Source organism: Myxocyprinus asiaticus, chromosome 45 (genome assembly GCF_019703515.2).
Source record: "Myxocyprinus asiaticus isolate MX2 ecotype Aquarium Trade chromosome 45, UBuf_Myxa_2, whole genome shotgun sequence".
NCBI lineage: Eukaryota > Metazoa > Chordata > Actinopteri > Cypriniformes > Catostomidae > Myxocyprinus > Myxocyprinus asiaticus.
In genome coordinates, this window is record NC_059388.1 from 6,421,074 (window position 1) to 6,443,235 (window position 22,162).

A 22,162-nucleotide genomic window follows, 5' to 3' on the forward strand; every position below is an offset into this window, starting at 1 on the left:
ATAACACATTTTTATGACTGTTTACTCATGTTTGATATGGAAATTATTACAAAAACAGTGTATAATTCATTCAAACGATAACATTAATAATTTTATTATGTACAAGTTTAACATATTTACTTATTTTGTCCCAATTGTTTTTTTTAAACACCATTATGAAAATAAATGAACAAACAATAATGATGAACAACAGCATTTATGTAAGTATTCAACAACAAATAAGAAGACAAGAAATTATGCAGAGGGTATTCTGCGTGAAACAAATAAATCATCCTTTAATATGGTTCTTCTACACGAATCAACCGAACAAACCGATTGATTCAAATGAATCGGACCTCACATTACTTCATATGAGAGGACTGTTTACGAGCTTCATATATGAACTGTCCAAACAAACCGATTCACTAAAATTAATCGGACTTCCAAATGGTTTATATGAGAGGATGTTTTGAGCTTTATATATGAACCGTCCAATCAAACCCATTCACTAAAATGAATCGGTTTTCTCAAAGCTTCAAATGAGAGGACTGTTTACTTCACATATTAACTGTCCGAACAAACTGATTAACTACAATGAATCGGACTTCTCAGTAGTTCATTTATGAGGACTGTTTACGAGCTTCTTGTGGCCTATGAACCGTCCGAACAAACCGATTCACTAAAATAAATCGGACTTCTCAATGCTTCATATGAGAAGGAAAGGACTGTTTAGCAGAGCCGCATGAACCGTCCGAACAAACCAATTCACTAAAATAAAATCGGACTTCTCAATGCTTCGTATGAGAAGGAAAGGACTGTTTAGTAGAGCCGCATGAACCGTCCGAACAAACCGATTCACTAAAATAAATCAGACTTCTCAATGCTTCATATGAGAGGACTGTTTACGAGCTTCATAACCGTCCGAACAAGCCGATTCACTAAAATGAATCGGACTTTCTAATTATTCATATCAGAGAGCGTATTAGGAGAGTAAACAAATGCTCACATGAATGCGTCAGGAAAATGTTCGAATTATTGACATCCCGGAATGGAATTAAATGTTTCCATGAAAATCCTGGACGGGAGTAAATAACCCATCATCACTCACGCTTCATGAAAATTATCAGTTTGCATGATGGCTCAAGAGTTCAGGTGCGCATGCGCAGACTCGCCGGTCTCCTTTCAGCAGGTCGCGAACTCTGACCTCCTGTAGCTGCAGTGAGCCGTCAGATTACGATTATTTATCAAAACGTCGTCATATCTGGATAACTACGCACGCTACCGGGGTAAGAACAACATCACCAAACCCCAGTGTCTTCGGTAATCGATTAGGACGAACAATACAGGAAAACGTTAGCGCTGTAGTTAGCCGGCCTGCTAGCACGAGTTAGCATTCTAGCAACTACCATAACATAATAAATGCTATCAAATCGATTATTAAAGGCGTTTATTTGACATTGAGCAGACCCAATGAGCTTCTACGATTATTTAATAACGATAACCCTAATAAAAGGTGTCTATTAAACATCAAAACAAATTTACAGTCTGTTATAATGTATTTTAGCTGGCTAACACTGCTAAAACCATGCTAGTCGGACAAACACAACAACAGACATGTCATATTAAAGTACAGATATGGTTTATGGAGCAGTTTTGTTATCCGTCGATGATATGAATGTGTGTAGATGTTTGATTTGTCCTGTGATGTCTCTTGTTGTGGAGCTGCTGTAGTGTAGCGCCGTCTCTGTGTATGGGGCTTTAACCCTTCAATCATGACCTTTAACCTACAGGAACAGATCTGACTTTATCTTCCCGGATCACACACACTCACTCCTCAAGTTACTGACCCTACAACTGTCGTTCACACTAAATCACACTTGTTGACTATTATTATGCGGTTTTGTGATACCATAAAAGCGCAAAGCCAACATACGGATGTGTGCGAATGTAGCTACAGCTAATTAGACGGCTTGGAGTTCGTGTTAAACCCTTTATAAATAAGATTTTCACTAAAGATAGCACCGAGTACACATGCAATTTCAGATCAGGTATAATATTATCTAATTCATACTACAGTGGTGACTCAAACTGAGGAGGTGTGATTGAATTCATTCATTGGCCAGGATGATACAGGCCAGGGTCGGAAATTAATGGGGCAAAATTGCCACCAAAAATGTCCGAGAAATTCAAAATGCATGGGCAAAAATGTCCATTAAATTTTTTTCTTTTATTTTTTAAACTACTGATATTGTCTTTAATATTCTATTTTAGGCCTAGTCAATTAGCGTACATAGTATGGCATAAAATATTATTTGATGTTGATTTTAATATTTAGGGGGAAATTGTCATAAATGTTTAAATTGAAGTCAATGGATGAGACACATTTCGTTTTAATTGGTCAGAAAACAAATGCCCTTGAGAATCCAATCCCCTCACAAAAAAGAAAAAAAAGTGAATTTCTGACATTGATACAGATCATGATAATGCACCGAAAATAGCTCAAAACTAACCCATACGAGCATGTGCATTTTCCAATTCCCTTTTTGATTTTTAACTAGTAGCACCTAATACATATGCAAAAAGGAGCAAATAGTTTTCCTAAGAAGTGATGTCCACATATGTGGACAGCAGGACTAAGTTGTGAATTTTTTTAAATAATGCCAAGCTTTAGATAGTCAGATTTTTTTTAATCAAATTGTTTTTTTGGTTTTTTTTTTTGTATAAAAAAACTATACAAATAAAAATTATTTGACTTATGTTGCAATGTTTTTTTCTACTTTGGCAACAAAATCTCAATGTTCTCTCTTTGCACTATCAAACTAACCAGTGATAGCCAGTGTTGAATAATTTTACCAATCAGAAATTTGCATAATTAATTCTGATACAAGTAATTGCCAGCATCATCCAATCACTGCCAACTATGTTAAATAAAATTATACGTTATAAATTCAGAATCTTAGTACTGATTTCCATTGTCCCATGTCTGCCAAGCATATTGAGTGGTTAAAACACCATCTGCAGCCTGAAACTTTTGATAGAAGTTGGATTGAATGTACTTGGCATCATAGGAAAGCTATAGGATGCTCCCTTTTATTCCTCTTTACTGAATGACTTAACCTCCAGTGTGCTGTCTGTCTGCACTGGTCTCAGAACAGTTTGAAATGCACCTTATTTTCATCCTAACTCCATATAAAGCCTCTGAAAGCAAAAAAAAAAACATTCTCATTGTGAAAATGCACAGTAAATGTGGGATTTCTAATGAAAACCTTGTGCTGTTGTACACATTAGTATACATTGTGTTTAGCAGTGTGGCGTTTCGCGATAAATTGCAAAAAAATAAATAAATAAATGGCATATCGGATGATGCTAGAGACTCAAATCTTTTGACTCAAACAGGTTTCAATGTAAACTTAATTAGGTTTCTTACCAGATGTAGTTTTGTTGGCGTTTCCCCCCAAAGACAGACTTCGCTGTGGTTGGCGCCATGTTGTTTTGTCACATGACTCCATTCATTGAAAGTTTAACCCTTTACTGACAGCCCAGAGTCTCCTGAACTGAGATCAATCAGTTTTAATGAAATTAAATTATGCGTTGCATATAGTGAAGCCAGAAATACAATGTCCTCGCATGTGTACGTGGGGTCGCACAAAGATACTGTTTCCAGTAACAGGATCTTATTTCCAGTAAGTTCTGTGAGTTCTAGTTATTGGAGTTTGCTAAGGCAAGCATCACTATAGCTAGTGCTTATATTAGGGTTAGGGATTTGAATAAACTCATAACTAGTCATTGGCCGATATGCTTAATGTGGACAAAAAAATGATATGTCCACACATTTTTTTTTTACACAAAATTCGCTGGGAAAAATTTTAGATTAAGAAGATTGGTAGATTGCAGTACAGTCTCTTATTGAAAATGGTTGGTAAAGAATGTGTTTTGTGAGTTGTGTTGTTTTTTTTTTCTCAGTTGAGCGTGTGGCTGATGGGGCGTTGTGTCTGAGCCACTGTTTTGACAGATCGGTATCATGGAGGGAGAAAGGCCCAGAATACAGCTGGTGTCTGCAGATGGAGGCCTACAGGTGACTATACTTTTTCATTGTAGAGACATGGTTTTTGCAAAACTGAATATTGACAAACTAAGCCAAAAAAAAAAAAAAGAGAAACATTTTCAGCTCAGTTCAGATTTGTCTGTATAGCTCATTTACAAGGCATTTTGTCCATAAGCAGCTTTATAAAATTATACATAATATATAATTATTTATAATAAAAATTAAATTGATATTAGTATTAAATTTTTATACGTTTAAAATGAAATTAAAAATACACTTTTTTTTTTTTTCTGTTAAATTTTCTGTGGACCGCCTCCTGAGAGTCCCTTGATCCGAGTTTGAAAACTCCTGATTCAGATACTCACGGAGCATTATTACTATAAATGTCTTTGGGTTTCATTCTGACGTGATTGTTTATGTTTTAATGTGCATTTGCCAGATTGTGACAGAGCAGCAGTTGGCACAGAAAGTGCAGATCGTCACAACGATTGATCAGGCTGGAGCCAGCAAGCAACAGTTTATTTTGGCTAACCTAGATTATCCCAACCAGGAGAAACTTTTCATCAAACAGGAGAACTCACCTGCCAAGGTCATCTTAACCTCTGCGGCAGGTTCAGCTGTCAATCAACTGCTTTTCGCATCACCTGAACTGACAGGACAACAGATCCAGGTAAACAGGAACCACAGCTCAATGTTTATTTATGTGAAGTCAGTAACATCGTGATTAAATGTACGTATCGTCATTCGTGTATATTCACTTAATATGTGCATGTTCAAAGATTTTTATGTCCATCTCTTCAATGCAAATCAGATTTTTTGGTTTTAGTCAACTGCGACAAGACATTTTGTCAGTCACCTGGTTCCAACTTCTGTGGCGTCAAGCTTGGTAGCCCCTCCCACAATGAAATCTCACTGGTCCAAAATCCCACCCCACATAGCTATTTGTTCTGATTCGCTGTGATTGTCAAATCACATGGCTTTTTTACTCTCAGTGTGGACAAACAAATTATTTGTCACTGGAAACTTGCAGTGCATATTTAGATTTGGCTTCATTACAAATATAATTTTTTGGTTAACGGTTTCAACCTTTATTTTTATGGTATAACGTCTTGTGTTTTACATTTTTCACAGTTTGTGACAGAAGGTTCCGACCAGGGCACTCCAAAGCCAGCAGTGGAGTATTGTGTAGTTTGTGGAGACAAAGCTTCAGGTAAAAAAACAAAAACACAGACATTTTTTTAAAACAATCAAAGAAAATGGTTATAAATTGAGCTTTGCCAAGAATTAGATTGTTTCAGAAAGATAAACACAGGCTGTTTGTGTGTTCAGGTCGTCACTATGGAGCAGTGAGCTGTGAGGGCTGTAAGGGTTTCTTCAAGCGCAGCATCAGAAAGAATCTGGTGTACACATGTCGTGGGTCTGGAGAGTGTGTCATCAACAAACACCATCGCAACCGCTGTCAATACTGCAGACTGCAGCGCTGCATGGCTCTTGGCATGAAACAAGACTGTGAGTCCCTTACAAACACCAGAAACACGCACATATCTACACAAATCACATGCTTTCAGACTTAAAATCATGAAGCAAGATAGAGGTTGTAGAAACCTAGTGCACTTTTATAACCGAGATAATTTTTGTGCATTATAGACATGTTGCTGTCCAAAAATGCTGACTAGGTAGGCAGCACTCTAGCTTTTGAGACACAGCCTATTTAAACTGTACATTTGTTGTTCTACCAAAAAGAAAAGTGTATATTTGGGGGTTCAAGCACAAAGTGCTGAAACCCTATTGAAATTGTCAGGATTATTATTATTATTCGTCTGCCCTAAAACTGATAGTGCAGACCAAACCTTACCCGATCCTTCCAACGGGTAAATAACCGTAAAGCTGCGGGTCCAGATGGCATTCAGAGCGTGCGCGAACCAAATGGCTGGTGTTTTTACAGAAAATTTCAACCTTTTCCTCTCCTTGTCTGTGGTCCCCACATGCTTTAAAATGTCCACCATTGTGCCTGTACCAAAGCAATCCAAAATCACTTGCTTAAATGACTGGCGTCCTGTTGCTCTGACCCCCATCATCAGCAAATGCTTTGAGAGGCTAATCAGAGATTACATCTGTTCTGTGCTGCCTGCCTCACTGGACTCACTGCAGTTTGCTTACCACAACAACCACTCCACTGATGATGCCATTGCGTCTGCACTACACACTGCTCTCTCCCACCTGGAATAAAGGAACACTTATGTGAGAATGCTGTTTGTAGACCACAGCTCAGCATTCAACACCATAGTGCACTCCAAGCTTTATGTGAAACTCCGGGCTCTGGGCTTAAACAGCTTTCTGTGCAGATGGATCCTGGACTTCCTGTCAAGCAGACACCAGGTGGTTAGATTGGGCAGCAACATCTCCTCATCACTGACCCTCAACACTGTTGGCCGGCAGCGCTGTGTTCTCAGCCCACTACTGTATTCCCTGAACACACATGACTGTGGCAACACATAGCTCCAATGGCATCATTAAGTTTGCTGATGATACAACGGTGGTAGGTCTGATCACTGACAATGATGAAACAGCCTACAGAAAGGAGGTGCACACTCTGACATGATGGTGTCAGGAGCACAACCTCTCCCTCAACGTCAGTAAGACAAAGGAGCTTGTGGTGGACTTCAGGAGAAAAGACAGAGAACATAGCCCCATCATCATCAATGGAGCACCGGTGAAGAGAGTCAGCAGCTTCAAGTTCCTCAGTGTCCACATCACTGAGGAACTCACATGATCCGTCCACACTGAGGCCATTGTGAAGAAGGCTCATCAGCACCTCTTCTTCCTGAGATGACTGAGGAAGTTTGGAATGAACCGCCACATCCTCACACGGTTCTACACCAGCACTGTAGAGAGCATCCTGACTGGCTGCATCACTGCCTGGTACGGCAATAGCACCGCCCACAACCGCAAAGCCCCGCAAAGTGTGGTGCAAACTGCCAGACACATCATCGGAGGTGAGCTTCCCTCCCTCCAGGACATCTATACCAGGCGGTGTGTGAAAAAAGCTCGGAGGATCATCAGAGACTCCAGCCACCCGAGCCATGGGCTGTTCTTACTGCTACCATCAGGCAGGCGGTATCGCAGCATCAGGACCCGCACCAGCCGACATCAAGGCAGCTTCTTCCCCCAAGCAATCAGACTTTTGAACTTTTGATCGCTCACGATCAAATACATATATCAGCACTGCACTTTATTAGCCTCAGACTGGACTCACATTTTATTCTTCTCTTAATAACACACTGGCAACTGACTATCAACCGACTGCTGAATGTCAGCAAAACACTTCATATTTATTTCCATTGATTTCATGGGGGATACAGTGCATTTTTATTGTATACAGTCTTATTTTGTGTATACTGTATATTGTATATTATTTATATTGTATACATTCTTCTTATTTTATGTATACTGTATATTGTATATTATTAGGTGTATATTGTGTTGAGTAACAAGATGTGTAAATTGTATTGTGTAAATCAGATGTTTATTGTAATTAATATACTGCTATGTTGCTTGGAACTGCACCCAAGCCTTTCACCCACTGTTGCACTTGTGTACATGGTTGAGTGACAATAAAGGGATTTGATTTGATTTGATGTTTTTGTTGGAAAGCGGCGGCTTCCTGTGTGGTGTCCTGCCATTGAAACCACTCCTGTTTAACGTTTTCCGTAGTAAACTCATGAACAGAGATTTTAACCAGTTCCACTGATTCCATCGAGTCTTTATCTGTCACTCTAGGGTTCTTTTTTACCTCACAATACTAAATCATATCCATTTGTAGACAGTTTGTCTAACAGTGGACAGATGAATATCTAAACTCTTCGAGATAAATTTGTAACCCTTTCAAGCTTGGTCGCAGGTCTTCTAAGATCTTTTTGCGAGGCATGGTCCACGTCAGCCGACGCTTTTTGTGAATAGAAAACTAACATTTGTTTGAGTGCTTTTTAGAAGTCAAAGAAGCGCTAACCCACACCTCCAGTCTCGTTTAATTAATTGGATACCAGGTTTGCCAGCTCCTGACTCAAATTAGCTTTTGCTGATGTCATTAGCCTAGGGGTTAGTGGATGCCACATACTTTTTTCTACCTACACTGTGAATGTTTGAATGATGTATTCAATACGTACAAGAGCAATACAATAATTTGTTTGTTATTAGTTAAAACAGATTGTTTGTTCATTATTGTAACTTAGATGAATATGAAACCAGATTTTAAGACAAATGTATACATAAGTGCAGGTAAAATCACAATACTTTCCTTGGCACTGAATATTTATGTAAATTGTTTTTGACTTGATGTTTGATATTAATTGTATTTTCTCGATGCAAATGACCAGTGTTGAAATTCTCCCTACAGCTGTGCAGTGTGAGAGGAAGCCAGTGGAAGTGTTGAGGGAGAAGCCAGCCAACTGTGCACCCTCTATTGAAAAGATTTACATTCGTAAAAATCTCTGCAGCCCTCTCGCAGCCATGCCAACGTTTGTGAGTGATAAAGAGACCACCCGGTAGGTGTATGTATGCATGTATGAGTTTAAAAATTAGATCAGAAATGAAAGTTTGTCATCGTTTTTTTGCATTTCAAACACTCACTTTGTTTCTGGGTACAGATCCAACAGTTTACTGGACTCCAACATGCTCTTGAACATCCAGCATTCTCTGTCCAAACTCGACAACACAATTTTAATTCCTTCTTCACCAGATCAGGTAAAAACACTTGCTTGTATACATCATCCAGTAACCATAACATTAAAACTTGTATAATATAACGCAGTGATACTATTCCTTTAGTCCCCATTATTGATATGTTACCGTTGAATCTCACAAAGCCAGTTTCGGACATATTTCTCCCTTAAATCAAAAAGGGGCAAAAAAAAAAATTAGAAATATATAAGATATATTAAGATTTTTTGTATTATGATATTATTATCTAAATTAAGCACATTTACCCACCGATTCTCTTTACTGTAATGCAAAAAAATTGCATTCTCATTACTTTATTGTGAAAAATGTTTATATATTGAAATATAGAAGGTATTTTGTGGTAGTATATTGCCTTTAATTTATGCTGATTATATAAAAAAAAAATGATTATAATACATTTCATTGTGATACATAAATAATAATCTGTTTAATTGTAATGAGAATCACATTTGAGAATGATGTGAATTGCTGTAAAAACTGTAAAGTTAAATGTCTAGACACATTACAGTAATGTGTACATTTTTACAGTAAGTTTTTCAGAATACTCCTAAAAATAGGCTTAATTTTCTATTTTCTTAATAGAATTCAAACTAGAATTTCCCAAAAATATATATATTTTGATTTGTGGTGAAATGCGACCAGGACATGTTTTTATAAAATTACCCCTTCACACCCTATCACACTTTGTTTTTAGTATTTAGTGATATGTTCTCAACAAATTTGTGTTCACTTCAGAATGATTCCAATCAGGGAGATCTGGGGACTCTTGCAAATGTGGTCACGTCTCTGGGACACATCAACAAGTGTCGTGAGATGATGGACTGCAGTACCGACCTATCAGGGATAGAGACCATGAGTAACAGTGATAGTGGTATAACAGATGAACAGCGGGATGAGCAGAATGATGTCACACGGTACAAAAAGAAACTCCTCTAATCCTGATATTAAACCTGGACGATGTGTGATAGACATCTGTTACATGTTTGTGTTTTATTATGTTTGCGTGTGTTTGTTTAGGGCCTTTGACACACTCACAAAGGTGCTCCTGCCAGAGGAGGGTTGTGGGGAAGAGCTGGCAGAGGATGATGTTGCTGAAAGGGTTAATGAACAAAGTGCCGCCCTGCTGGAACTAGAAGGACCACTGCTCTCGGACATGCATGTCCCCTTTAAGGTCAGATATCATTTTCGCACACAGCAGCTATAGCAACATAAAATGACTCTGCACAGGCCCATTCATACCAAAAGCGATGCAAAAAAGCATTTTAATCATTCATGTGTTTTAATGCAAGATTCAATCCATCTGACAATACAGATTTCAGTTGCTTTAATGCAAAATAAAACCCATCGCTAAAATGTAAACGAATATGTCATTAACTGTATGGTACAATAAAGTAAAAGATACGAGTGATAGTATAGTATACAAATGAAAGTATAATTTGTAAATGATTAAATTACAGTATAATGAAACTAGAGGTGTATTGTTAATAATAATAGCACTCCTGTTGTAATAAAATGGTGACAGACCAGTACATTGGCCATGCTGATTAATCAGAGATTTAGAAATTATTTGAGTGAATTTTGTGAAAACATTGAATAGATTTTTTTTAGCTATCATTAAATTATATTTTATAAATATGAAATTATGTGTGGGGTGAATATAGGTAAAGCAAGACAATTGTAAGACACTTTTTTTACCATTGAGATGAATGGCAAAAAGTGTCAGGGTCTAGTGTAGGAGAGAGGACCCAAAAAGGTAAGTAACAGCAATAGTCTTTTTATTGAAATATTTAATGAACAGAAATGGAGGTGAGCAAAGAGGCTAGACAGGCTGGAATGAAAGCCGAGCAGAGCACCCAATGGAGGCTGCGGGGTGAAGCGTTAGGGTGGATGGTAAGCGGCCTCGCGCAGGGGGCGAATGCCGGAGGTCGAGGAGAGAACAGGCTGGAGGACCGTTAGCTGAACCAGGTGCCAACAACAAATGGAAAGTTGGAGAGGATGAGTGGCACTAGAGCTGGAGATGGTGGAACTTGGAACCAGAAAGGGAAGCCACGAGAAGTAGGAAACCGGTAGTCATGTTGTCTGGGAACAAACACACAAAGACAAAACTGGCAGAAAACACTGACAGAACTGAGAGATGCTCAGTGAGGCTGGACTGCTTGGTGCTACAGCACAAGACAATCTGGCACAGGACTGAAAAAACAAGGAGGTTAAATAAAGAGAGAGGATGTGAGTGTGAGTTTCCCAGCAGGGGTGTTCACCTCTGCTGGGAAACCCCAGTTCACGGCCAGCACATGGCACCTGTAAACAAATACAGACAAATTAGTGAACACAGAAACATGAAGACAAAAAGGGCAGACTCACTGGCAGTTAACCCAGAATCCTGACATTACCTCCCCTCTCAAGAGCGCCACCTGGCGCTCCCATGCTGACTGACCTGTGATGTAGATTATCATCACTGAGGGATGGATCCAGAATGTCCCGGGCCGGGACCCATCAACTCTTCTCCGGTCTGGGTGGTGTGGGGGTGTAATGGAGCACAGGCATGATGCTGGACACATGAAATTCCGGATTGATCCTACCCAGGGAGGAAGTCTGGGCTACCGGACTTAGGACTTTGGTGATAATATAAGGTACCACGAAACAGGAAGCAAGTTTCTGGGCTGTTGCTTGAGGGGCAGGTCCTTTGTGGACAGCCAAACCTTCTAAACAGAGACGTAGACCAGGGGAACAGAACAGCGAAGATTGGCCTGGCCTTAGTCCACTCCTTTGCCTGGAGAGGGTCATCTAACCCCGAGCCCAGGTCTGGCGGCAACGTTGGACAAAAGCCTGGGCGGAGGGCACGGCAGCATCCAGCTCCTGTAAGGGGAACAGAGGAGGTTGGACTAGACTGGAACAGCCCTATGGATGACACTGGCAATGAGTTTTGTGTGTACTCAACCCACAAGAGATGCTGGCTCCAGGAGACTGGGTTCTAGGAGGCGAGAAATCTGAGCCTCCACTCGAGGTCTTGGTTGGCTTGTTCAGTCTGGCTGTAAGTCTGGGGATTAAACACAGATAAAAAGACAGAAGCCCCTAACTGCTGGTAAAACTCTCTCCAGAAGTGGCGAGCAGGGTCAGGAAAAACAAGAATAAGGTCCTAACCTTATCAAATCAAAGGTCTTAACCATTAATGTTGCTTCAGCTAGTAGCGACCAGTGAAAGGTCAGAGGCAGAGAAGCGGGAAACCGAGAGTCACGTTGAGCTGGAGAGGAGGAATTGTCTGGGAACAAACACATGTAAAAAGACAAAATTGTTAGAAAACACACCAACAGAACTGAGAGATGCTTTGAATTGAAGTAGAATGATAGGGAGTGGAATTTACTGAATTGCAATTCAAAGAAATTCAAAACAAACTATAAAATGTTATTAGTCCAAGACACATTTTGTGACAAATAATAACGTTTTTTTTTTTTTTTAACTTATAGACATAACATTAATTTCTCTATAAATAAATAAATAAAATTAACATAGTCATCAAAAGATTTTGTTTTTGCATTACAGAACCAGAAATGGTCCACCACATTGTTTTCAGATAACTTCATTAAAATAGATTAAATATTTGAATCTATTGATTGTTTAATATATTGAGCAAATTAAGTGTTCTTCCACCATGGTCCATTAAATGAAAATGTATTAAATATAATGAAATAAATGAAATGCAAATTTCTGTAGGTGGCAACACTTTTACAAGGTATGTTACTCCATGAATCGCATCCTAAATCACTATTTTACAATTGTTTATGCTCACGCGTTACTCCTGTTTTATTTCTGTGAGCTACACGTGACTGAATCAGAGCTAGAGAGTTGCGGTGAGTTGGTATGTGTGTCACCCCTCCACCATTCTTAATGGTTAAGTGTGTCACACCTCCGACTGAAGAGGGTGAGATCTCCGCAAAACTGTCAGCAACTGTGACACCCACAGCCAAAATTTGATTCTGCTAGTGTGGCCCCGGCTTTACTTGAATTCATCCTATATATTGGCATTATTGGCAAAGACCCACTTTAAATTAGGTGGCCTTAACTACTATGTACTTAACCATTTTATACAATGTATTTATTATGTTCATACATGTTGTTGCATTGTAATTACATTTAAATACATTTGTAGTTACACTGTTAACTTTACCCCTAAAGCAACCCTTACCCCAAAACCTAACTCTAACCCTACCCTTACACCTAAACCTACCTGTACCTCATCCTCAGTAGCAGCAAATGTGGGCATTTTGCAGAACAACATGTAGTTACGCAGTAAATACATAGTATTGTATGTATTTAATGTTAGTACATAGTAGTTAAGGCCACCTAATATAAAGTGTGACTCTGCTTTCTAGATGTTCGCCACTGAACCACCCATATCAGTCAATGACTTTCAACAACATCTATCTGGAATACCTGATTCGAACACATGACCAAACAGCTTCATCTTATTGGTCGACATGTTTTGTTGCTGAATGGAATAAAAAATGTGTTATTCTTTTGACGGACAATTTTATTTTTATCCCTAGTGAGAATAGGTCCATAAGAAAACATTGTTTTGGTTCAAAGTCTTGTTTGCAGCTAATATTTATTCTTGATGTGTATAGGCCTCAATTAAGCTTCATTTAAATTTGCATTAAACATAATGTGTTTTCTTGTGTGTAGTTGATGATGCCGTTGCCCATGCCAGACTTCCTGAATCTGAACTACATCTGTGAATCAGCATCTCGTCTGCTGTTCCTCTCCATGCACTGGGTGCGCTCTATCCCTGCTTTCCAGGCTCTCGGGTGAGTGTGTTTGTTTTCTCATCTGTCTCCTACTCCTAATCTACATTACTGTATACTACATGTTATCTCTACAGATAAGATGACTTATGGTGGTATCATCGTTTGGCATGTCACTGATTCTTGAGATAAGGGACAAAACATGTTTTAAAACTGAGTTTTTATTTTTTAATACTAAATTAATTTCAAATGGATATATTGGTAGACAACGGTCTCAGCTAACGAACCATGTAAGGGAGCAGGTGTCACGGTCCTGTCACCTTGTCAGGTTGGGTTTCTGTCTGATGGGACCGTGGCATTATCATCCCCTTTCTGTCTCGTGTTTCATGTACGTACTTTGTGTGAGTTCATGGGTCCAGTTGTTAATGACTGCCGTGCGCGAGTTACCGCCGTGCGCTCTCCGGTGATGTCACGGTCCTGTCACCTTGTCAGGTTGGGTTTTTGTCTGACGAGGACCGTGCCATCATCATTCCTTGTTTGTTTTGTTCCAAGCATGTCAAAGTTTTTGCCCTCATGTGTTTCAGATGCCGCTGGCACGCGGAATCAGTGTTTCCATGGGAACCCTGATTGTTTCCATGGGAACGCTGATCATGCCAACTTTCAGCTGCAAGCGGCAGCTGCCCCTTGTTTGTTCATGCCTATATTAATCTCCTTGTGTTTCATATCTGGGGCTGGATTGTTAAATGTAGTTAGATGTTGAATGTTTAATGTTGCTCAGTGTTGACTGAGCTTTTGAGAATTGTTGTTTGATGTTGAGTACTAACCTCACTCTCTCTGTCTAGTTGGTTCTGTCTTGTGTATCTGTTGGTTGCCCGCGTGTCGGGTGTGTGGTTGCCTTCCAGTTTTGCTGCGTGTCAGCTGGTCTTCCATGGAGGATACTTCGTCTCTGCCTGTGTGTCGGGAGTAAGATCGCCCATCTCAGCTGGGCGTTGTTCTGCACCTCACTAAGCTTCAATGAAGGATTCTACGAATCTGTTCCTGACTTCCACAACGCACACACTCTTCACGGATTGCCCCCAGGTGTGGCCACAGCGCGTGCTTCTCTGTCATCTCTCCCCGCTACTGCAGCCGGTGCTGGGATCCTCGACATCCACAGTGACTGATCACATTTGTTGTTAATAAATCCTGTAAACATATCCTCTGCTCTTGGGTCTGTTTGTTCTCACTATCGCTCGTTACAGAACAATCCAGCCAAGTATGGACCCAGCGGAGGAATCCACTCTTCGCTCTGGCCTCTCTCAGCAGGGAGCTTTGCTGGGGCATCAGCAGGATCAAATCTCTGCTTCGAACTGGGCTCTGGAAATGATGGCTTCGCAGCTCACTGAGCTTACCTCCATTGTGCAGCAGCTCTGCCTACCTTCCAATGCTGGCCCCTCTCAGGAAGCATCTTCATCGGCTCCGGTGGTTTCCCATGTTACTGGATGCTCAGAAGCCCGTATTCCCCTTCCAGCCCCGTATTCAGGTGAGGCTGATTCATATAGCGCATTCCTTGCACAATGGTCCTTGTTCTTCATATCACAGCCCTCTGCTTTCCCTTTGGAGAGAAAGAAGGTGGCTTACATCATCCTGCTCTCACCGGAAGGGCTGGAACCACCATGTGGGACAATGAATGTCCTTGTTGCACGTTGTTCTTAGCATTCGCCACGGAGCTCTGCTGAGTGTTTGATCCCCTGCTGCTGCCAGCGTCCATGGCCATGAGGGCCTTTCCCCTGCTGCTGACAACGTCCACGGGCACGAAAGCCGTTCCACTGCTGCTGTCAGCACCCACAGTCACTGAGGCCTATCCAATTGCCAGTGTCCTCGGTTATGCCAGCGATCCCGGCCATGGAAGCCGTTCCCCAGTCGCTGCCAGTGCTCACGACCACAAAGGCTGTTGACCTGTCCCTATCGGTATCCACTGCCACGGAGGTCGTTTGCCTTTACCTACCTGCGCTCATGACCACGGAGGTCGTTTCCCTGTCACTGCCAGTGCCCCCAACCATGGAGGTCATTCCCTTGTCACTGTCTGTGCTCACGACCACGGAGGTCTTTCCCCTATCACTGTCTGTGCTCACGACCACGAGATCGTTCCCTTGTCACTGCCTGTGCTCACACCCATGGAGGCTGTTCCCCTGTCACCGCCTGTGCTCACAGCCACTGAGATTGTTCCCCTGTCACTGCCTGTGTTCACAGCCACAGAGGCTGTTCCCCTGTCACTGCCAGTGCTCACAGCCGAGGAAGCTGTTCCACTGTCACCGCCTGTCCTCACGGCCACGGAGGCTGTGCCCCAGTTACTGCCTGTGCTCACAGCCACAGAGGCTTTTCCCCTGTCACTGCCAGTGCTCACAGCCAAGGAAGCAGTTTCCCAGTCACTGCCTGTGCTCACAGCCACAGAGACTGTTCCGGAGGGAGTTTAAGTAAAGGGGCATGGTCCAGAGGCAGGGTCTGGAGGCCTGGGTGGCGGCCTCAGTGCAAAGGGGACAGTGAACTGGGCAGCGTGTCGGGAGTAAGATCGCCCATCTCAGCTGGACATTGTTCTGCACCTAACTAAGCTTCAATGGAGGATTCTACGAATCTGTTCCTGAATTCCACAATTCACACACTCATCCTACGAACACACTCTTCACGGATTGCCCCTGGATTGCGTGCTTCTCTGTCATCTCTCCCCGCTGCTGCAGCCGGTGCCGGGATCCTCGACATCCACAGTGACTGCTCACATTTGTTATTAAATCCTATAAACATTTCCTCCGCTCTTGGGTCTGTTTGTTCTCACTATTGCTCATTACAGCAGCTTTTTTATAAAAATGCCTTTTATGAAAATTGACATTTATGCACTTCATAACTTACATCTTACTGTAATTTGTGTCAACTCCATCAGACACTATATATAAAGCACACTATTCTAATTTGATCCATCTAACAAGAATGTAAAGTCTTTAACTATCTAATAATCATGTTCAGTAAAGGAGTTATGGGATAAAATACATTTTATAAAAAAAACTTTTCACACTATTCTGAAAATTGACCGAGCTGACAAAATTGAATATTTTTCCATCTTAACCGTTCCATCAGTTGAAGCTGCCTCTATAACTTAAACTAAAATGCTAAAATTATTCCACAATTCTCAAAGGGTTTGTTCACCCAAAAATGAAAATTTTAGTCATTGTTTACTCACACCTTGATGTTGTTGTTATAACCCGATATGACTGAGCACACATTTTTTTCATCATTTCTCCCTTTGTGTTAAGAAAAAGAAAGAAAAACACAGGGCTGAGTAAACAATGAAAAACATTTTCATTTTTGGGTGAACTAATCCTTTAACAGAAATGATCACAATGGGATGACGGTGTTGACATGTTGAAGCTGTGACGGCAGATACTTAAACGTTGTTTAAAATATAAAAATATATAAATCTTACCAGAACATGTGTCCTATTGTCGCATCCAGCATGAGCTGGAAGTGGGAAAGGGGTACTCAGAGTTATCGCTAGCCATGACATTGTCTGATTTATTCAGGATTATAAAAAAAAAAATCTTACAGAGTTGACGCAAAGTGAGGACACAAATTTGATAGGAAGTTTTTTGTGGAAAATATAATTAAAAATTGTTTGTATTGTTTGATATCTTACAGATCCCTACCTTTCATTTGATATTTATATTTATGAATTTGTTGCACTTTTTAAACACTTTGTTTGGCAGTATAGCATTGTGAACTGTTCCTGAGGACAGGTTAAGTTACATGTGCTTCCAAGTATAGAGCATTCATTAAAAAAAAATATTTAAACAATATAACTAATAAATGCCCTGAGTACACACATTTCCTTTAGATTTAACTTTTTCAATATTTCTATAATTATGAATTTCTTGATTTTTAACATAAAGATGACTTTAGTACATAGAACATGTTTTGTCCCTTATCTCAAGAATTAGTGATGTGCTTGCTTGCTTTTGTCTGGTGTTTAGCTCAGAGAATGGCATCACACTGATGAAGGCTTGCTGGAATGAGTTGTTTGCTTTGGGTCTGGCGCAGTGTTCACACATTATGAATGTAGAGACGATCCTCACAGCCATAATCAACCACTTACAGACCAGCCTGGAGGAAGGTACGTGGACAAGAGCCTCTCATGAATACTCGTATTCTGTGTCCCTATCTTATTAAGTAAATAAAGTAATATGTGACTATTTTGTTTGGACATCATTATAGAGATGGGCAATGCACTAGTTGAACTGAAAGTTTTGTTTCTATAAAATGCATCCAATCACCGTTGCAAATCCAATCACTTATGTGCTATATGTAATATTTTTACTGTACTATGCTAAGTACTATACTGGCTTCTCCGTTAACAATGCTACAGCCAGTATCTTCTACTATGAAGTTTCCATTCCTGGCTGGAATTTATGTTTATATTTTTGGCATGTGTGATCCTGCCCACTGCCCACTCACCAGTGGTATTTTGACACTGCCAGGTTGCCAGATTTGAACAAGTTTGCAGGCAAACAACACTGCGTGCTGCAGCCATGGAAGCCAGCAAATGAACTGGATCAGAGATAACAGATTCCACCCGACCTAAAAAGCCTTGCCATCCATCTTAAAACCACCATGACCAGAGGCGTAGTAAAACAAGGATAAATATTGGAGATGTCTTTGGAAGATGGAGACTGCTTAAAGCCCAGAAATCCTTTAAAACGGATGCTGAGTTGACTAATTTGCGTGTCAACATTCTGGCAACCCGCATGAGCTTCGAGTCTGGGGCGGAGCAGACAACTCTCCAATATTTTGAATTTAGACTGCAGTACCCATTTCAAACGCTTGTTGTCAATCTTACATATAGCACCTTTAAATCACTTTTCTGTAAAAATGTATTTGTGATATATCATTTTATAAATCAATATTTTAAGAACTTTGTGGTATAAATTTGTGCTTATCACGCACACCTTCATTATAATTATTTAACTACACATTTTTGTAAATGACTTCACAGGTATACGGGTGTCTAATGTGATATGTCTTTAATAGAAAAACTGTCTCCAGAGCGGGTGAAGCTGGTGATGGAGCACATCTGGCGTATGCAGGAGTTTTGTAACAGTATGAGCCGAATGAGTCCTGACGCCTATGAGTATGCTTACCTCAAAGCTGTGGCTCTCTTTAGCCCGGGTACAAAAAACTGGTGTGAATTTAATTTAAGAATGTATTAAAGAAAATGAAGTGAGAAAAGTAAATGATGGAATTGTTTGTTTGTCTTGGCTATAGATCACTCTGGAGTGGACAGCACCCTTCAGATAGAGCGTTTTCAGGAGAAAGCTCACATGGAACTACAGGACTACGTGAGCAAAGTATATCCAGAGGACACGTATCGGTGAGTGTGTGGTTTTCCATCTGGACCAGATATTTTTTCAATAATAAATATTGAGAGAGAGAGTTTAAATCTGAAGAATGTCATTTTTTTTTATTTGCTTGAAACACAGTATACAGTGCTGATTTCTTCTGTTTTTGTGTATATCTCATACTAAATTGTTTCAAAAATTCAAACAAAATATAACATAAAAAGGCAATCTGAGTTAACACAAAATACAGTTTTTAAATGATAATGTTATTTATTGAAGCAAAAAAGTTATCCAATACCGACTGGGAAAAGTATTTGCCCCCTTAGTTACTAAAAATCCCCAAATCTATGAAACTGCATTCATAACGGGGTTCAGCTGGACTAGAAACACCCAGGCCTGATTACTGCCAGCCCTGTTCAATCAAATCAACACCTAAATAGAACTTTTTCAGCAGCATGAATTTGGCTAAAAGGTCTCACCCAGTAGCACACTATGCCAAGGTCGAAAGAAATTCCAGACATGATAAGGAAAAAGATGAATGAAATACATCAGTCTGGGAAGGGTTACAAAGGTATTTCAAAAGATCTGGGACTCCAAAGAACCACAGTGAGAGCAATTATCTCCAAATGGAGAAAACTTGGCACAGTAGTGAACCTTCCCAGAAGTGGCTGACCTTCCAAAATTCTTCCTAGAGCACAGCGATGACTCATCCAGGAAGTCACAAAAAAGCCAAGGACAACATCCAAGGAACTGGAGCCCTCTCTCACATCAATAAAGGTCACTGTTCATGACTCCACTATCAGAAAGACATTGGCCGAAAATGGAATCCATGGAAGAGTGGCGAGGCGAAAACCACTGCTAACCCAGAAGAACATTAAGTCTCGTCTGAATTTTGCCAAAACATACCTTGATGATCATCAAAGCTTTTGGGAGAATGTTCTGTGGACTGATGAGTCGGAAGTTGAACTGTTTGGAAGACAGGCGTCCCATTTCATCTAGTGTAAATCAAATACAGAATTCCACAAAAAGAACATCAAACCTACGGTCAAGCATGGTGGTGGTAGTGTGATGGTGTGGAGATGCTTAGCTGCTTCAGGGCCAGGGCGACTTGCAGTAATTGAGGGAAACATGAATTCTGCTCTCTACCAGAAAATCCTAAAGGAGAATGTCCGGTCATCAGTCCGTGTGTTGAAGCTCAAGCACAACTGGATTATGCAGTGACAGTGATCCAAAGCATAGGAGTAAGTCCACCTCTGAATGGCTCAAAAGAAGCAAAATTAAAGTTTTGGAGTGGCCTAGTCAAAGTCTTGACTTGAGCCCGATTGAGATGCTGTGGCAGGATGTTAAATGGGCAGTTCATGCTCGAAAAACCCTCCAGTGTGGTTGAACTAAAGGAGTTCTGCAAACAAGAGTGGGCCAAAATTCCACCTGATCTCCAGTTATCTGAAGCGTTTGCTTGCAGTTGTTGCTGTTAAAGATGGCACAACCAGGTATTAAGTTTAAGGGGGGCAGTTAGTTTTTCACATGGGTGATATAGGTGTTGGATAACTTTTTTGCTTCAATAAAACAAAAATTATATTTTAAAACTGTATTTTGTGTTTACTCAAGCTGCCTTTGTTTTTATGTTATATCTTGCTTGAAGATCTAAAACAATTTAGTATGAAAATACACAAAAATAGAACAAATCAGGAAGGAGGCAAATCATTTTTCACAGCACTGTATCAATATAATACAGTATATTTTTGGCACATCCTTACACCAAAGTGATTTTCTTACACTGTCTTTCAGTTTGTCAAAGCTACTGGTTCGTCTACCGGCCCTGCGGCTCATGAGCGCGGCACTAACTGAAGAGCTCTTTTTCGCCGGCCTCATCGGGAATGTCCAGATCGACAGCATCATTCCCTACATACTCAAAATGGAGTCCACCGACTACAATAGCCAGCCAGTCAGCACCAACGAGTGACTGAAGCTCCGCCCACAGCCTCACCAGTCAACTTCAACATATCATTGCCTCAAAAATGGGACCATTATGTCCCTTTACTCAGAACCCTTTGGGCCAAAAAAAGCAGTCTAAAGTCATATGAACCGTTTTGAATGAAGACATAATTTTGTTATGAATCTGTATAGTTTGTCAGTGTGTGGATTGTGTCTACAGGTTTATGTGTTATGATAAAGGGAAATCCCTTTGCAGTTGGATGGTTTTGGCTTTTATTGTATCAGTGTCCTTATATTTTGAAAAGTGTCTATAAAGACATAGGAAGTGCAAAGAACTTCTTTCTGAGAACTTTCCCCCAAAGCACTGACTTTCTCTGTATGTATATGAATTGTGTAAATAGGAATAATAAATGTCAGATCAAGGGAAAAAATGTCAGCATTTGATATTTGTTTGCATGGAGGCTGATAGATTTTAATGAACAAATACACAGTCATAGACAACCTGGAAATGTAAGGTCATTTTAAAATTGTGTTTTTCCAGCCTGGAAAAGTCATCAAATTAATAAATAAGAAATGATATTAATTCTAACAAACAAGCATGGAGATTTCTGTAGTGAATATGATTCTTCTAGTTATGCTCCGCTCTAAAAGTAGCAATGACCTTTCTGTTAATTCTAGAACGCACATGCGCATTAGCTGGACCAACCTTAAAAATATCATTTTATAGCATGATCTGAGCAAAAGAAGCACAATTAATGATATTGTTGTCAGATTTTACTGTTAATTTGAAACATGTTCTTTGATCATAGTCTTGATGAACCGTTTGGAAATTTAAAGGGATAGTTCACCCAAAAAAGAAAATTCTCTCATTTAATCAACCTCACGCCATCCCAGATGTGTGACTTTCTTCTACTAAACACAAAAGAAGATTTTTTTTTAAGAATATATCAGCTCTGTAGGTCCATCAAATGCAAGTTTTCAAACCAAAACTTTGAATCTCCAAAAAGCACATAAAGGCAGCATAAAAGTGAATCCAAAAGGTTTAATCCATGTCTTTTGAAGCGATCCAATCGATTTTGGATGAGAACAGACCAAAATGAAACTGCTTTTTCCACTATAAATCTTGACATCTGCAGTCTCCTTGCAATCATGATTTCAAGCTCTATTACACTTCCTAGCACCATCTAGTACTGTGCACATGCATCAAACATAAGATGCAGTGTGTAGCTTCTCATTTCTTAAACAACCATGTCCCGCGATTGTGGAAAAGATGTTACTGTGTTTCAAAAGCTGCAAATTATTGGCCTGCATCAAGCAAAGGGTTAAGAACTGTCCAACACATTATTAAAACCTGGAAGGAT

The 22,162-nt window shown here is 40.1% G+C and overlaps 1 protein-coding gene across 1 annotated transcript; it reads left to right on the top strand.

Moving 5' to 3' along the window:
* The first annotated feature begins 112 nt into the window (after window positions 1-112).
* Window positions 113-21,351, top strand: LOC127435146 (nuclear receptor subfamily 2 group C member 1-like). Its single transcript, XM_051688362.1, has 14 exons — window positions 113-1,265; window positions 3,943-4,054; window positions 4,464-4,694; window positions 5,156-5,234; window positions 5,354-5,533; window positions 8,421-8,568; window positions 8,671-8,767; window positions 9,500-9,678; window positions 9,782-9,935; window positions 13,445-13,566; window positions 17,505-17,644; window positions 18,559-18,696; window positions 18,793-18,898; window positions 20,655-21,351. Exons 2-14 carry the CDS (start codon window positions 4,001-4,003, stop codon window positions 20,827-20,829), a joined length of 1,803 nt encoding a protein of 600 aa, XP_051544322.1. The 5' UTR covers window positions 113-1,265; window positions 3,943-4,000; the 3' UTR covers window positions 20,830-21,351.
* The last annotated feature ends 811 nt before the right edge of the window (window positions 21,352-22,162 follow it).

Coding starts and splice junctions, on each gene's coding strand:
- LOC127435146 (XM_051688362.1), top strand. CDS start 4,001: ATGGAGGGAGAAAGGCCCAGAATACAGCTGGTGTCTGCAGATGGAGGC. Junction 4,055..4,463: donor CTGCAGATGGAGGCCTACAG/GTGACTATACTT, acceptor TGCATTTGCCAG/ATTGTGACAGAGCAGCAGTT. Junction 8,569..8,670: donor AGTGATAAAGAGACCACCCG/GTAGGTGTATGT, acceptor TTCTGGGTACAG/ATCCAACAGTTTACTGGACT.